Below are 16,194 nucleotides of genomic sequence, written 5' to 3' on the forward strand. Positions count from 1 at the left end.
TAGCTGAAAAACAGCAGAAACATTACTGAAGAATTACACATTATTCCAACTAACTTTTGTCAAGAAACTGCCAGTATTTTGAGGTGAATGGGAGTATTTATGGAATTGCATGTTTAGACGAGGAAGCAGCATCATGTGGCTGCCTGCATTCAGCAGCCCTGTGCCTACTCTTGTGTAAATGCTGGGTTTACTAAGAGGCACCCCCAAGTTTAACTCTTTTGTCCTCCTTTCCTACATTTTTCTTCTTTCAATACCTGCCTTGACTAAAATAAGCCACTGGGTAACTGGGTTTGTTGCTGTTAATACTCCTTCCTTGTATTTTCCCATCAATTATGTATGTTCACTGCCTTGGGTTACTTATAAAGTAATAAAGCTGGGATAAAAAAATCCAATAGAATTATTTTGAAAGTCTAAACAGAAAGTCTTCTGCTGAAACACAAAGCCAGCCTAATTTTGAGGTTTGAAATTTACAGGAGAGGTGGCCACCTCACTAGTGGAAGAATATCTTGAAAACAAGAGCTCCCAGCAAGGTACTACTTTACTTTTGCAAAATATACTAGCTACTTCATCAACAAAACTATCTCAGTTGCAAAAGTCAGAATGGAATTAGTTTTGCAAGGGCAAAAAGCTGAGGCTGAATGTTAGTTCCTTATTCTGCTGCACTAAAAAGGCTGAAGTTCAAAGCTTTTTTTTCTTCTTTTCCCTTTCATCCTGCCCTTTTTCCTCTCTGACTTTCCCATTCTCCCTTGTATTTCAAACTTTGATAAAAAAAAGTCAGTAATAAGTCGTTTAGGCTTTCCCTCCTGCCTGCACCGAGCAAGTCACAAGGCTCCCCCCCCCGAGCCTCCGTCCCCATCGCTCTCCCTCCAAGCAATGCAAGAGAAGCTCCCTTTGCCGGCTATTTCAAACCTAACCCCGCCCTCCTCTGCCCCGCCCATCTGCCTTTCAGCCAATCCCACCCAGAGGCTCCTTACCCCGCCCGCAGCCCAACCCTTCCTGCAGACGCCAACAGCTGGCAATTGGGAACGGCCTCCCAGAAAGGGCGGGGGGGGGGTGCGCGCATGCGTGTTCCTCTTCTGCAAGTTCCAGCCTCCTCTTCCTCGCTAGCTCCCCTCCTCGCTCCGCCCATGCAAACTCCTTGCGTTCTTGGTCTGCCCTGCTTCGCCCTGAGATCCTTTGGGGATCCCTGGAGATGCCAGCTGGCTTCTTCTCCATTGACGGAAACTGTCATCATTCATTCATGACGTAGCAATATCGAGTTAAAGCACAGAGTTCGAGTGGGCTTGGAGGAGGAGGAGGGAGGAGGGAGGAGGAGGAGGAGGAGGAGGAGGAGGAGGAGGAGGAGGAGGAGGAGAGAAAAGGGCTTGGCGGTTTCCATCAAATGCTTAGAACTGGACTCAGAGGAGAGGAGAGTTGAATTCTTCATTGGCCAAGAGGGATTGGAGACACAAGGAAGTTGCCTTTGGTGCAGATGCTCTCAGTGGACATAGAAAGACAAGATACGTCCATGAGGAATCCTAAGGTGCAACACTTAATGACAGTCAGAGGATACGAATAAGCAACCGGGAAACAATATCAAGAGAAATCGGAAGGACGGAAGCAACAAAGTTTCAGTCCTGCAGTCCTAAGTGGGAGGAGGTGGGGGATAGGAACGATGAGGAGGAGACTAATAGTAAACATAACGCAGCCTCAGGGAAAGGTTTGACAGTGGGGAGGGGATTATTTGAGGGAGGGGTTGCTAAAGCTTAGGGGGGACTCTAGGAAGAGGGCCGGGAAGAGCAGCAAAGGGGTTTGGGGGTTGGAAGCTAAAACATAAGAAAGGGCAGCTGCAGGAATTAAATGCCTCTCGCATATGTAGAATAAAGGACTCGGGGTGGCATGGGGAAAATGGATATGGCCAATCTAGGGAAGAGAAGGACCAGGGGAGACAGGAGAGCCTCTTCCAATATTTAATAATAATAATAACAGTAGACATATACCGCTTCATAGGGCTTTCAGCCCTCTCTAAGCGGTTTACAGAGTCAGCATATTGCCCCCAACAACAATCTGGGTCCTCATTTTACCCACCTCGGAAGGATGGAAGGCTGAGTCAACCCTGAGCCGGTGAGATTTGAACCGCTGAACCGCTGATCTAGCAGTCAGCCTGCAGTGCTGCATTTAACCACTGCGCCACCTTGGCTGCCCCAGAGAGGAGGAAGGGGGTCAGACTATTCTCCAAAACACAAGAAAGAAAGAGAGAGAGTTCCCCCCCCCCAGCCCCTGTTTTGGCTTCCAGGTTGGTGCAGGAGGCTTTCCAGGCCCGATATGGGGGTGTGTCCCCCCCCTGCAGTTTCTCCCCTCCCAGCACGCCCTACTTTTCTCCTCCGTTTCTGCCTGCGGAGGGGGGAACCTGCGGAGCTTGGGAAAGGCAGAGGTGCAGGAGGGGTGCACCGGGGGGGGGGAACTGCAGAGATCGAGGAAGCCCTTCCCCCTGTGCATCCGTGGCACAGACCCAAAGGCCAGCTGGGCAGCGGGAGGCGGGCACGCAACGCACGGTGGAGCTGGGCTGGGGCGCCTGCAGAGAGGGCTGTGAGCAGCACCTGTGGCACACGTGGCATAGGTTTGCCATCACAGGTCCAGGGTCTCCTGCTTGAGCAGGGGGTTGGACTAGAAGACCTCCAAGGTCCCTTCCAGCAGTTATTCTGTTAATATCGTTGACTTAGCATGTTGTGTGAACCAAGCCCTCAAGCAGGTCCTAAACAAGCTCAGAATGGAACAGGCTGAAGCCATCCGGTTTCCCACCATGAGCCAAGGTGGCGCAGTGGTTAAATGCAGCACTGCAGGCTACTTCAGCTGACTGCAGTTCTGCAGTTCGGCTGTTCAAATCTCACCGGCTCAGGGTTGACTCAGCCTTCCATCCTTCTGAGGTGGGTGAAGTGAGGACCCGGATTGTTGTTGGGGGCGATATGCTGACTCTGTAAACCGCTTAGAGAGGGCTGAAAGCCCTATGAAGCGGTATATAAGTCTAACTGCTATTGCTGTTGCTATGATGAACCCCAAATGGGTTTTCTATGCCAGTCAAGAGCCCTTTGGTTACACGGCATTGAATCCCAGTCTACCCTCTGGGCGTTCATAGGTTCTCCTCCTCAAGTTACAAACACAGTTGAACCCAAGATCCCCACTGCTAAGTAAGGCAGTTCTTAAGTGAGTTGGGCCCCATTCTACAACCTTCCTTGCCACGGTTGTTAAGTGAATCACTGAAGTGGTTAGTAACCTGGTTGTCGAGTGAATCTGGATTCCCCACTGACTTTGCTTGTCAGAAGGTCGCAAAAGGGGATCCCGGGACACTGAGACCATCATAAATATGAGTCAGCTGCCAAGCACCCAAATTTTAATTGAATAGGGATGCTGCAGGGAATTAGATTAATAGTTGGAAGGGACCTTGTAGGTCATCTAGTCCAACCCCCCCTCCCCAAGCAGGAGACCCTGTACCATTTATCCGATCATAAATGGTCATAAAATAGGGTGAAAAATAGCCATAAGTCATTTTTTAGGGTGGTTCTAACTTCAAATGGCCACTAAATGGACTGTTGTAAAGCAAGGACTACCTGGACTTGGCAGTTTCTTTGGTTCAGAGGCAGGATCCTGAGCACTTTTACCTGGGAGTAAAGCTTCTGAATAAGCGTATTCCCCCCCAGGAATACTCACCAGTGGTGGAGCCCCCCCCCCGAATCAAACCCTCCTTTGCATTTAATCCAAGTCTTAATCCAAACTCTCTTCTAAACTGTCAGCGCCGGGACGTCTTTTAAAGATTTTGAGGCAGGGCAGTTTGTCACATAATCGATGGTTCTTTTTCAAGGGATTCTTTCCTCCTTGTTCCCCACAGGCTGATGGCTCATTTCTGCCAAAAAGGGGGGATTTGGAGAGGAATAATTTAAGGTGAAGCAGCCGCACTCCCTCCTTTTTCACGTTTGATCTTTCGGCTCCAAACTCCAGGAACAGTTTGAAAGGAACGGACAACACGATGTTTATTAAGCAGAAAGAAATGTAATTAATAGAAAGTTAAGGCAGAGACCTGAACTGGGCTGGAAGAAATTGGCTTGTTAAGAGCCGAGGTGGCGCAGTGGTTAAATGCAGCACTGCAGGCTACTTCAGCTGACTGCAGTTCTGCAGTTCGGCTGTTCAAGTCTCACCGGCTCAGGGTTGACTCAGCCTTCCATCCTTCCGAGGTGGGTAAAATGAGGACCCGGATTGTTGTTGGGGGCAATATGCTGACTCTGTAAACCGCTTAGAGAGGGCTGAAAGCCCTATGAAGTGGTATATAAGTCTAATTGCTAAAAAAAATTGCTAATAAAATGTAATTAAAGAAAGGAAGTGTGTGTTTGTGTGTGTGTGCCTGTGTTGCAGCTATTTGCAAGGAACAAACGTAAGTTTTGAGCAAGCCCTTGGCTAAGCTTAAATAAAGCTGTCTTCCGGGTCAAGGAGGCTGGCTGTGTTCAAACTTTAACCGGGATGAATCCTGATTCAACTTAGCTTGTTCAGGAAGCCAGCAGTTCTGGGCTACAAAGGACAGGCCCTCTGCTGGCATCGAGAGACCTTCTGAGGTTTGGGACCCGTGTCAGGGCTCCAAGAAACACCCCCAACAAAATAAAACTCTTGAGGTGGAGTTTCCTCAAAGTCCCACTTTATTAGAGATGCCATGTTGGCCCCTCTGGGAAAAGCCGAGTCTGAAAGCTTCCAGGTTTCCCCCTCCCAGTTGAAAGTCCAAGATCTTGCCCCTCCACATCTGGCCAGGTGCAGAGACAAAGATGACCTTGGCTTTCTGAGAAAGAATGTTGTTATGGCTACACATCACCCAACTCTGTATAATCCCCCCCTCCCATTTTGGATTTGGATTTATTCGACTTGTATGCCGCCCTATTCCCAAAGGGACTCAGGGCGGCTGAACAAAAGCCAAGGAGGGGGGAACAAATACAAAAAAGTAAGACAAATACAACCAATTAAAAAAACACAACAGGCACAACCAATTCGAGTAGGGGTGGAACTCAACAACCCCAGGCCTGCTGGGACAACCAGGTCTTAACGGCTATACGGAAGGCCCGAAGGGTGGCGAGGGTCCGAATCTCCACGGGGAGATCGTTCCAGAGGGCCGGAGCAGCCACAGAGAAGGCCCTCCCTCCTCCGGGTGGTTTCCCACAGTAGAAAGCCTGAAATCCCAAAAGTAAAAAATGGCTTGCAGGCGGGACACCCAGATTTGCTCATCCAAAACATTTGGGGACCTAAGGAAGAAAAGCAAAGCTTTGTGCAAAGCTGTTGAGGGGGGTCTTTGTAAGATGGGGGTCGCTCTGAATCAGATGTTGGGCTCCACAAACCGAGTTTTGTAAAAGGCTTCGTGACAATGAGAGTCTTCCTGGCTGGCAGTTTCTTTAAAAAAAAAACAACAATAGAAGGGACTGTTTGTAGGTCAAGAAATAAGGTCTCTCCGAGCTTGGTGGTTTTCTTGCAGGCGTTTCATGACCCAACTAGGGAACGTCATCAGTGCTAGAAGAGTGAGGGGTTTGCAGGGTGGAGGAGGCGGAGGATGAAGATGATGAAGATGAAGATAATTGTGGGGTCCTGGGTGTTCTACATGTTTCTACTTTTCACATCCAGAGAAATACTCTGCCTTTTCAATATTTCCTAGGATATTTCATTTTTCTGGGAGAGGGCTGGGTGATAACTTCCTACACATGTTTAAAAGTAAAAGCCACGAAGTTTTAATGGGATTGTAAATCTGTACATATAAAGGAAGCAATTCCTTCCAAGCTGGTGAAACAATTCCAACCCCCCCCCCATTTTTTCCTAACACTCCAATTTTCCTTCCTTTCTCCCAAAATGAAAAGACGAAAAACGAATTGCAAAGAGTTACAGCATGCATTCGTTCCAAAAAAGGAACTCACAAATGACAGAAGAAAAACGGAGAGGTAGGACTAGGTCTAGGCAAACGCAATAGCAATAGCAGTAGACTTATATACCGCTTCATAGGGCTTTCAGCCCTCTCTAAGCGGTTTACAGAGAGTCAGCATATTGCCCCCAACAATCTGGGTCCTCATTTTACCCACCTCGGAAGGATGGAAGGCTGAGTCAACCCTGAGCCGGTGAGATTTGAACCGCTGAACTGCTGATCTAGCAGTAGCCTGCAGTGCTGCATTTAACCACTGCGCCACCTCAAACGCAAACCTTTGTATGCATAAAAGAGCCAATGTGGACGGTTGGGGTTGGAGGTGTGAATGGTAACAAGCCGGCATGCATTTTTCAAAAGAACCACACAGGCTGCTGAGCGCTGGAGTGAGCCGAATGACATCTTGTTCCCCGGTTGGCTAATTTCAAGCCCCCGTCTGCACCAATCGGCAGGGGCCGTGTCGCCCACGTGAAGGCCAGGCGCGAGATTAAATTCAAACGGCCGGGTGGGACATTTGTGAGTCGGTTGTGTCGCTTCTGCGGGTGAATCTTTCCTTTGCAAAGGCAAGCGGATTGGGTAAGCGCCGTAAGGTGGGGTAGGATGGGGTGCAGCTGTTAAGAAAACCTGAGTAAAAGCAAGTTTAATTTGGACTTAGTGGAAGGATAAGTTTTCTACTTCGTTGGATGGAACAGTCCTCGATTCTAACTGAACAAGTAAAGCCGGGAAAAGGAGCTCTTTCTTTTGGGGGGTGGGGTGGCAGTGTTTGGGGCTTGGTTGGTTATGATTTAAGTTTTCTGAAGACAGGCATCAGTCTTTCATTCAAGTACAAAACAGCATGTGACATCCGGTAGTGCAACTTGAGTGGGTTTATTCTGGTTGAACCGTTTCTTGCATATTTTGCAGCCTTTTCAGAAAAAGCCCAGAAAACAATATGTATAGAATTGCTATGCTTAAAAGCTTTTTTATTCTGTAAGTGAGGCTTTATATTAAAAGTTGCAAATGGTTTTGTTTTTTCTTTTTAGAAAATCCAGGAAAGTTCAAAAACTGAATTCTTGTCAACAACAAAAATGGTAAGTCATAAAAGATATTCATTGATATTTTAGACTGGAGCTGAAGTCAGATTTATATTATAATGAGGAGATGGGATATGGGAATGTCTGCCTTTAAAAAAAACTGCTATACCTATATCTATCTATCTATCTATCTATCTATCTATCTATCTATCTATCTATCTATCTATCTATCTATCTATATCTATATCTATATCTATCTATCTATCTATCTATCTATCTATCTATCTATCTATCTATCTATCTATCTATCTATCTATCTATCTATATATATATATATATATATATATAATGTCACAACCCCTGGTATGCCCAAAAGTTCGATTCCCAGCAAGGGTATGGCTAGCTGATGAGACCTAAATAGCTTGAAATAGATCTATACTAGTCTCCCTTTATTTTATTTATCAGCACAAATATAACATACATACATACATACATACATACATACATACATACATACATACATACATGTTATATTTGTGCTGATAAATAAAATAAAGGGAGACTAGTATAGATCTATATATATATATATGAAATGTAAGGAAGGATTTTGTATAAGCCAGGCAGGGTTCTTGTACCTTAAAGTTTTTAAAACTCTGGATATGCAATGTATATACACCTAGTCTTTGACTTATAACAGTTCCTTTAGTGACCGTTTGAAGTTCAATGGCATTGAAAAAAGCGACTTATGACCGTTTTTCACAGTTGGCGACTATTGTAATGTTCTGGGGTCACTGGACCACCTTTTGCAACCTTCTGACAAGCAAAAACAATGGGGGAAGCCAGATTCATTTAGTATTAACAACTGCAGTGATTCACTTAACAACTGTGGCAAGAAAGGTTGTTAATTCACTTGAATGTTTCACTTAACAACATAAATTTTGGGCCAATTGTGATAATAAGTCAAGCACTACTTTTAAAAGATAAGCAACAAAAAATATGAAATTACTATTGTGACTAGCTTTTCCTGATGTGATAGCTTTCTAATATGTTATAATTGATGAAAAGTGAAAAATACTACAAGAAGTATATGTATGTCAAGATGCCATGTACCTCACACCACTCTAAAGAGTATTTTAGAACAAAATGTTTGTCTTTAGTTGATGCTATGTTATTTTTTTTTCAGGAAGACAAAGAAAATGCCAGCATATCTCCCAGGATATGGAACGAAGGAGACAGTATACTTGAAAACACTTTTGTTTCCCCTAAAAACTTAGATTCCCATGTATTGAAACAAATTAAAACAGATACAAATAGTAATTCTCCAAACAAGACAACACTAGCAGATCCTGAATCTGTAGCAGTAAAATCCAAGGTTGTGTCATTTACTCAGACCTTTCTACAGAAAGCAAATGGAAAGAAACAGATAAAAGCAGATGTCTCCGATTCTGTTCCATGCATCTCAGATAAACGTATACTTGGCTCATATCGTGGCAAAATAGTTTCTTCTAAGGTAAATTCCTTCAGAAAAGTTCCAGCAAATGAGCCTAGAAATTTTCCTGCTCTGCCTAAATCAAGTGTAAAATCAGCCACAAATAATACAACCATAAGGGATGCTAAAGTCACTGGCAACGCTTGTGCTCCTAAGGTCCTAAATTCCACCTCTTTTCAGACCAGTACTGTGAGAGTTTCTGTTTATCATCCCAAAACTATTCTGAATCAAGAGAAACAATCTATTAGTGGTGGCCCAGAGAATACTGGGACAACCCAAAAGAACTGTTTCAGCAATCGGAAATCACTATTAAAGACTGTTCCAATCAATGCTAATGATCCTGTCCCGAGGACAAAGAAACTTGCTTCATCTAAAACTGTTAGTGGAAGCCTAAAAGTGCCACTTCCCGAAGCTTCAAAATCAAAAGCTCAGTCATCTCTAGATATGAGAAGGTAATGTAAATGCCTACATTTTTAATATCAAAATGTGTTGGGACAATACAACATCAAAAAAAAGTTGGAATTTTTCAGACTATATAATATATCAAGCTATATCTTGCTTGCTAGTTTTTTATGGAATAAATCTCATTTAGCTGGGTTTGATCAACATGGTACACCAAAATTGAGCAAACTGCTTTAAGTCTAAACGTATTATGAAAACACAGATTGTACAAGGGAAAATAAACCTTTGTAGTCTCACCATCACATATTCATATTTATGACTCGAATGTTTTATTCACTTTGTCTTAAATTGGCCTTGAATAGTCAACAGTTTAAAGCAATTCCACATACTGAGTTTTGAAAATAGGATGCTTTCACATCTTATTACAGAAGATAAATGCTTAATTGTGTGCTTCCTCCACTCTGATAAATTATACTTATGCTCAAGTGTATATACCTGATAATTGTGATCAAACATAATTATACATGCGAAATCTTAGACGCCATTTAGGTTTACAGGCTTATTTCTGTGCTTTCACTGGAAGTAGTGTTTTGTTTTGATAGGCCATCGGATCTGAATTGCAATTGCCAGTTGACAGCTGGATGGCACAAAAATACAGGCAGCTGTGAGTTTTTCAGTTTAGCTCTGATAGCTGCAAAACAGCAACCATCTTTGCCTTATTTTTCTGACAATCATGACTTGTAATTGCAATTTTGAATATTGACTGCTTAATAGTTGATTTTTATCTATTGTAATGTAAATGTTCTTTGAGAGAGATATGAGGATCTGTGAATTAACGGACATTCTCATTCAACTGTGGCTAGATAACTGGGTAGCTGTTACATGACTATTTCTAGCTAAAAAGCAAAATGCTGTACTAATCAACTCAAATGTTTATCTTTTAGAGTTCAGCTAGCTGAATGGCAGGCTTCAAAAGGGATAAAGAAGGCACATAACACCATACCTGCAAAAAGCCAGCCTAAAACAACAAGTCAGCAAACTATAAAAGAACCAGCTGAATGCTTTTGGGCTAGCCTCGCTGAAGAAGATGAACAAAATCTGCTTAGTGATAAGATCAACAAGACACTTGCAGAATGTTTGAATCTCATTGAAAAGGTATGTTCAAATAAACTACCATAGTGCTGAATTAATTTTTATAACATTTTTGTACTTTATTCAGTACTATAAATTCTGAAGGTACTAGGCATACTGGAGTTTCAAAACAACTGGTCTTATAATGGATTGATGTGAAGAGAGTTGGTAGGCTACATCATGACAAAATCTTATATGTCATTTTCTATTGTAACTAACAATCGGATCTGTCCTGAATAGGGAAAAAAGAATGCTGTGTTCGAAGTCTCCTCTCTGGTCCGCTTCCTAAAGGGCTGGCCACCTGTCTGACAGCTGAGTATAAAAGGAGCTGTCAGACAGCGTCAGCTGTTGCTGTCAGCTGAACAGGCACTGTTAGCTGCCCCGTTGGCAACCATTTGTTAGAAATAAAAAATGAAAGCCTTATGATTCTGTCTCGCTTTCATTTTTAAGCTGTTCCTTCCCAGTATGGAATAACAGAGATGTTTATTACTACAATACAAAAGATTCTTTGTGAAGTTTTGTGTTAAATGAAAGGTTAGTCATTCTTCTCCAGATTATAAAATATAAACTAATTCACAGAAGTTTATGCATTATAGGTAGTCCTTGGCTTAAAACCACAATTGAGACTAGCATTTCTGATATATGGTGGTGCACTTGTAAAGTGAGTTATATGACCAGAGCCAATTTTATGATAATTTTTATAGCAGTCATGCGAACCACACAGTTAAGTGAATCACTTGGTCATTAAGTGACCAAGTAATTTCCCAATCGACTTTGTCAGAGATAGCCTGGAAAAATAACAAATTGGGATCATATGACCGCAAGATACTGCAGACAAATGCACACCTGTTACTAAGCAACTGAATTGCTATCACATGAGTGGGGATGATGAGATGGCCTAACTTGGAGAATAGGTCATCACTTTTTTTCAAATTGGTTGTTAGTCAACTGCAATCTGTGCTTATGCAACATATTAATGTAACATTTCTCTAGAATTCATACAGTTTAAAGACATTTGGTATACTTTTCCCCTTGCTATTTCTCTTCAGGGCTTTGTAGGTGAAACAGTATATTCCATTTTGGAAAACCTGATAGTGAAAATACCAGAAGCAAAAAAGTTTGCGAAGTATTGGGTGTGTCAGATGCGTCTTGAACAGTTTCGCTCCACAGAAAAAGTAATAACTATTTATGAAAATGCAATTCTTGCAGGAGCGCAGGTAAACACCCTTAAAAGTTTCACTAAATTTAATTTTGTTTTCAGTTGCTTGGCCAATGAGAGATGTATATATTTATACATTTTCTAATAGTTTAACTATTTAGTTAAAAAAGTTTTTTAAGTTACAATTTTTAAAATGTTAAAAACGTTCTACCATTTATTTAAAGAGATCAGGTTGGTATAGTTCTGTGATGGCGAACCACAGGTGGAATGCGTAGCCATTTGTTAGGGCACCCGAGGCATTGCCCTGTCAGCTCCAGTGTGACTTCATTTTCGGCCATTTTTCATCCTCCAGAGGGCGAAAAGCAGCCCATCGTCCAAACCGGAAGTCCGTTCCTGAACTTCCAGTTTGCCCGTATGGCTGGGGGGGGCGCGAGGGAGGCTATTTTTGCCTCCCCCGGCTCCTAGAAAGCCTCTGGAGCCTGGGGAGGGTGAAAAATGGGTCCATTGTGCCATCCCATGCCAAAAGCAGGGGTGAGGGCGGGGGGTCACACATGCATGTGCAGGGGGTGTTGTGCATGCATGCACGGGGGAGTCATGCGCATAGAATTATGGGTGGGCATGCCCGTGCACAATCTCCCCTGTCCTTCCCCCCACTTTTGGCACGTGATGGCAAAAAGGTTAGCCATCACTGGTACAGTGAGTTGTCCAATTCTCTTCTGTTACAACAATTTTATGTGGGAGTGACCAGTCTAAGATTACACTAAGTGTATTATTTTACAGTGTCCAGTGTCACCCTCTGTGTGGTGGGCTATCATATAAATCTGATTAATAAAATAAATATCTGAGGAAATTTGAACCTGGATCTCCAGTTTTATTTGATCTTTCATAACATTGTGAGTAATTACAAGGCATGGTTTTGCCAGCAGCCTGAGGACCTTAGAGTGATAAAGAGCAAGTGGTTTGTTTGTTGTCATATGTGTGTGGGGCAGGTTTCAGCAACCCACAGCTCCGCAACGGCATTTGGCTCTTGGGTCCTCTGCTGTGGCTCTCTGTTGCGTAATGCCACCACTGGCTGTTCTCGCCCTCCCCTCTCAGTCACTGCTTGCCTGGCCTGAGAAGTAAGGGCGACGGCGGGGGATGGAAAAGCGGCTGGGGCTGATGTCAAAAGGGTTTTATGGTTCCCGGTATAGGTTCTCTGTCCTAATGACCAGCTGAGTCGCTGTGGCTAAGGGGTCATATGACTGGGTGGGAGTCAGTTTCAAGTTGGCCAGGTTTTGTGGCTCCTGGTATTTTCTGTGGGAAACAGGTCCAAACGACTCTTTGAATGTTTAAGGTTGCAGATCCCTGGTGTGGGGTAAGGGATACTGGGCTTTGTATTTAGGGTTTTACTTTTGTAAGTCACCTATAGTCACAGTTACTGAGCTGGGCAGTAATAAATTTTCCAAAACAATTAGCTAAGCTAACTGGAAATTAATAATTGGTTTTTCAGCCTAAGGATGAGCTGCGTCATACATTTGCGGACGTTATAAAGGCTAGACTAGATCTGCCAAAAACTGATGGTAAGATTTAATATTATTGACTAGTTTCTCAAATCTTCAATTTTGTTTTGGTAAACATGACCCTATATGATGCAGAGTGATGCTTTACTCTGCATTTTACTTGTTATAAGCGACATAGATATTTTTATTTGCCTCCATTTTTAGTACCCTTTGAATTTCTTTTTAAGAGTTTTAAATATTGAGTTGCCCTATACCATGACAGAATATATTTTTTCAGAATGTGTGAAGGAAGAAAACACAGTAAATCCTGTGGGACCAGCTGAAAGAGAGATTGAAGAGGCTTTCAAGGAAGTCGGTTTGAATAACGAGGTAGAGCATAGTAATGAAGCTTTTCAAGAATCAACAGAAATTTGCTCAAAAATCAAAGAAGAATGTTGTAAGGAAAAAAAGAACAAAAGTAAAGAACAAATGCAGAAAGACTTAAAAAATGAAGAAACTGCTACCAATGCTGAGAATGAGAGAATCCTAGAGATCAAGACTCCTGAAAATGAAAAAAGCTCATATTTAATAAAATATAATTTGTCAACAACTTCCCACTTAGAAAGGTGAGTCTTAATATGATTTTGTCTATGTGGGGGTCTGAGGATGTGGAGTTGCTGTCCTTTATCTTAAAAGGATGGTATCATGCTCAATTTGGGTAGGAAAAGTGAACCTGACCAATTTGAGTTTGTTTGGGGGGGAAAACCTCCAGTTTCAAGGTTATGATTGAGAAGAAAGTGAATAGCTGGAAACCATTCTAGAGGTGGTTCCCAACCTTTTTTGTACCAGGGATTGATTTCAGGGAAAACAGTTTTTCCATGGACTTGGGGAAGGAGGATTGTTTTGTGCACTACCTAGATCCTGCTCATGCGCAGATGAAGCTTTGCTTGCCTGTGCAGCCCAGTTCCTAATAGGCTATTGATCAGTACCAGTCCGCGGCCAGAGGGATGGGGATCCCTTGCATTATATTGCTGATTAGTGAAAATTGGCAGGTAAAATCCCTTGTTGAGATTTACCTATTGGAATCAGGCTCTCAATTATAGCCTATCTTCAAAAGTAGTACTGTGTTTTAAACTAAAACACCACTGTATGTAGTCCTTGAGTTACAAGCAGAAGTGGACTGCAGCCAGTTCAACCTGGTTCGACCAAACCGGTAGTGGCAGCAGTGGGAGGCTCCGCCCAGACACTTCTGTGCATGCGTGCACAAGCAAACCGGTAGTAAACCGGTTAGCAACCCACCACAGTTACAAGTATTTGTTCAACTGATTGAATTTACCATGGTGCTGAACAAGCATTCATGTGTACAAATTTCAAGCACAAATTTATCAAATTCCAAGCACATGGCAACTGGTTCACTTATCATTAGCTTCATGTTCTACAGTCATAGGATTACCATTTTTAACCATCCCAGTTGATTTCCCACAAGCAAAGCCAATGGGAAAGCCAGCAGGGAGGGTTGCAAGTCATTCAGGCAAATCTCCTTCATCTCCAGCTATAGTTTTGCTTTCACACAGCCTGCCTTCCTCCTCCCCTTTGCTCACAAACCACACATCTTTCCCTGGCCTTCCTGAGTTTGCATCACACTGCAGCAATCCCTTACCTAACTTGTTCATGGCTCTCCCCCCACTTCTATGGCACCCTATAAACTCTACCTGGGACTCCTTAAATTCTTTTAAGATCAATAGGACAACCAATTTTAGCCAGGAAAGCCACTGGGTCTAATTCATCTGGAGAGCTTGGAAAAAAGACAATTGTACATATTTCCTGGGGAATAATTTATTTGATTTTAACATGATATACTTTTTTAAAAGATTTCTACCAGTGTCTCAATTTCTTCCCTTTAGGCTTGCTGGACAATAGAGTACATTGTCGGGAAAAATAATCTCTTTTGCTACTAGATGTCTAGAAGCCATGTATAAATATTTTAAATAGTAACAGTGGTAGTATTGTATTTAGTACTGATATAGCATATTTAGAATTTCAAAAAGGTATATCGCAATAGTGACTAAGACTTGCAACTTTGGCCCAAAAACCAACTCCTGAAATATTCTCTAAACAGCTTTGGCAGTCAAAATTATCAGTCTTTTAAACTGGCATGGTTTTATCTTCATAAATCATACATGGCAAAATAAGAAGTATATGCATTATCCATAGAGGAGCGATATATTTTTAATACTATTCAAAGCCAAATTAATATTTGAATTACTGTTATTCACTTACTACAGTTGTTCTGTTGCCAAACTACATTGAATTATTGCATTTTAATCCTGTAAATACATAAATTGTTTCTCTTTTTGACCCCAAGCACAAAAAAAAGGCTGCAGTGTGGTGATTCTACAATTAAAAATCTGAAATTCCTAACACCTGTGAGACGGTCCTGTCGCATTCAGGAAAAAGGAAATAGATTACCAAGTATGCTGAAAGAACATAGTCCTTGTGTGTCTTCGCTTGAACAGCTTGGAGAATTGGGAGATGAAGGCACAGGTTTCATCTACAGACCAAACAATGCACTGCAAACTGTTAACACTGCAACTATCAGTCAACAGGAGCAAAACAGAGAATGAAAGCAAATGTTTTTCATTTAAGCTGGTTAACTCAGTGCAGGTGTTAAATACCCATGGTTTAGCTAACTTTTTATTTAGCTTTACTGTACTAAATAAACAAAACATCTAATATGGGAAGGATTGCTATGCTTTAACATGTAAAAGAGATAAATTTATAACAGTCTTACCATTAATGACACTAAACTACCGTATTTTTCAAAATATAAGATGCACCTTTTTTTCTCAAAAAGGCTCAAAATCTAGGTGCCTATTCTACACTGAATACAGCATTTTTTCTCTATCTCTTTGCATCTCTCTAGCCCTCTACCTACCTACCTTTTTAAAAAAAATTGCCTCTTTAAAATTTTGGTGCATCTTATACGATAATTGTATAATCAGATGATAGTGTTTAATGAAGTTGAACTTTGTGGGTAAGGAATACAAGAACATTGTGTCTAATTTATAGATCTGAAGATAACCTTTAAAAATATTGGCAATACTCACTAACCTTTTTGATAATTTTCAATGTGTGTTGAATGTTAATTCACTTTTACTGCTGATGTAAACTTTTTAAATTTACTTTTTTTCAAAACTTGTCTGAATGTCACATTCTCTTGGTGTGTATATATGTGTATATTATATAATATACATATGTATTATATGTATGTTGGTGTATATATGTATGTTTATTACATGTTTGGGTAGACAAAGAGATTGAAATAAAACTAACAATTCTTGAGAAATTTGGGGAAATAAAATTGCCTGTTTTATAAATGCTGTTCTGAAAGATTTGATCAGTGGCTGGGAGTGGCATGCTAATAATTTTATCTAAACATTTGAGTGCCTATTAAGGATATTAGGAATAACAATTTGTCAGCTGAAATCCATGGAGGTGGCAATGACAATCTTCTTTCATACTATTCAACTACAATATAGTTTGGAAGTTTGGTTCAAGAGTACTTTAAAATGAACAGATGTTTATGGCCCCAAACAGTTTAC

At 41.8% G+C, this 16,194-nt stretch overlaps 1 protein-coding gene across 1 annotated transcript; it reads left to right on the forward strand.

Annotated features, from left to right (window-relative positions):
- Positions 1-6,432: 6,432 nt before the first annotated feature.
- On the forward strand, positions 6,433-15,531 carry CKAP2 (cytoskeleton associated protein 2). The gene is made up of 8 exons (XM_087715167.1): positions 6,433-6,496; positions 6,943-6,990; positions 8,117-8,874; positions 9,769-9,979; positions 11,005-11,172; positions 12,604-12,673; positions 12,891-13,218; positions 14,958-15,531. The coding sequence occupies exons 2-8, from the start codon at positions 6,988-6,990 to the stop codon at positions 15,214-15,216; spliced, it is 1,797 nt and encodes a 598-aa protein (XP_087571293.1). The 5' UTR covers positions 6,433-6,496; positions 6,943-6,987; the 3' UTR covers positions 15,217-15,531.
- Positions 15,532-16,194: the final 663 nt, after the last annotated feature.

This window comes from Thamnophis sirtalis, unplaced genomic scaffold (genome assembly GCF_051295495.1).
Source record: "Thamnophis sirtalis isolate CommonGarterSnake01/CBP01778 unplaced genomic scaffold, rThaSir2_p1.2 scaffold_5, whole genome shotgun sequence".
Taxonomy (NCBI): Eukaryota; Metazoa; Chordata; class Lepidosauria; order Squamata; family Natricidae; genus Thamnophis; species Thamnophis sirtalis.

Coding starts and splice junctions, on each gene's coding strand:
- CKAP2 (XM_087715167.1), top strand. Junction 12,674..12,890: donor AGATCTGCCAAAAACTGATG/GTAAGATTTAAT, acceptor ATATTTTTTCAG/AATGTGTGAAGGAAGAAAAC. Junction 13,219..14,957: donor ACAACTTCCCACTTAGAAAG/GTGAGTCTTAAT, acceptor TTTGACCCCAAG/CACAAAAAAAAGGCTGCAGT.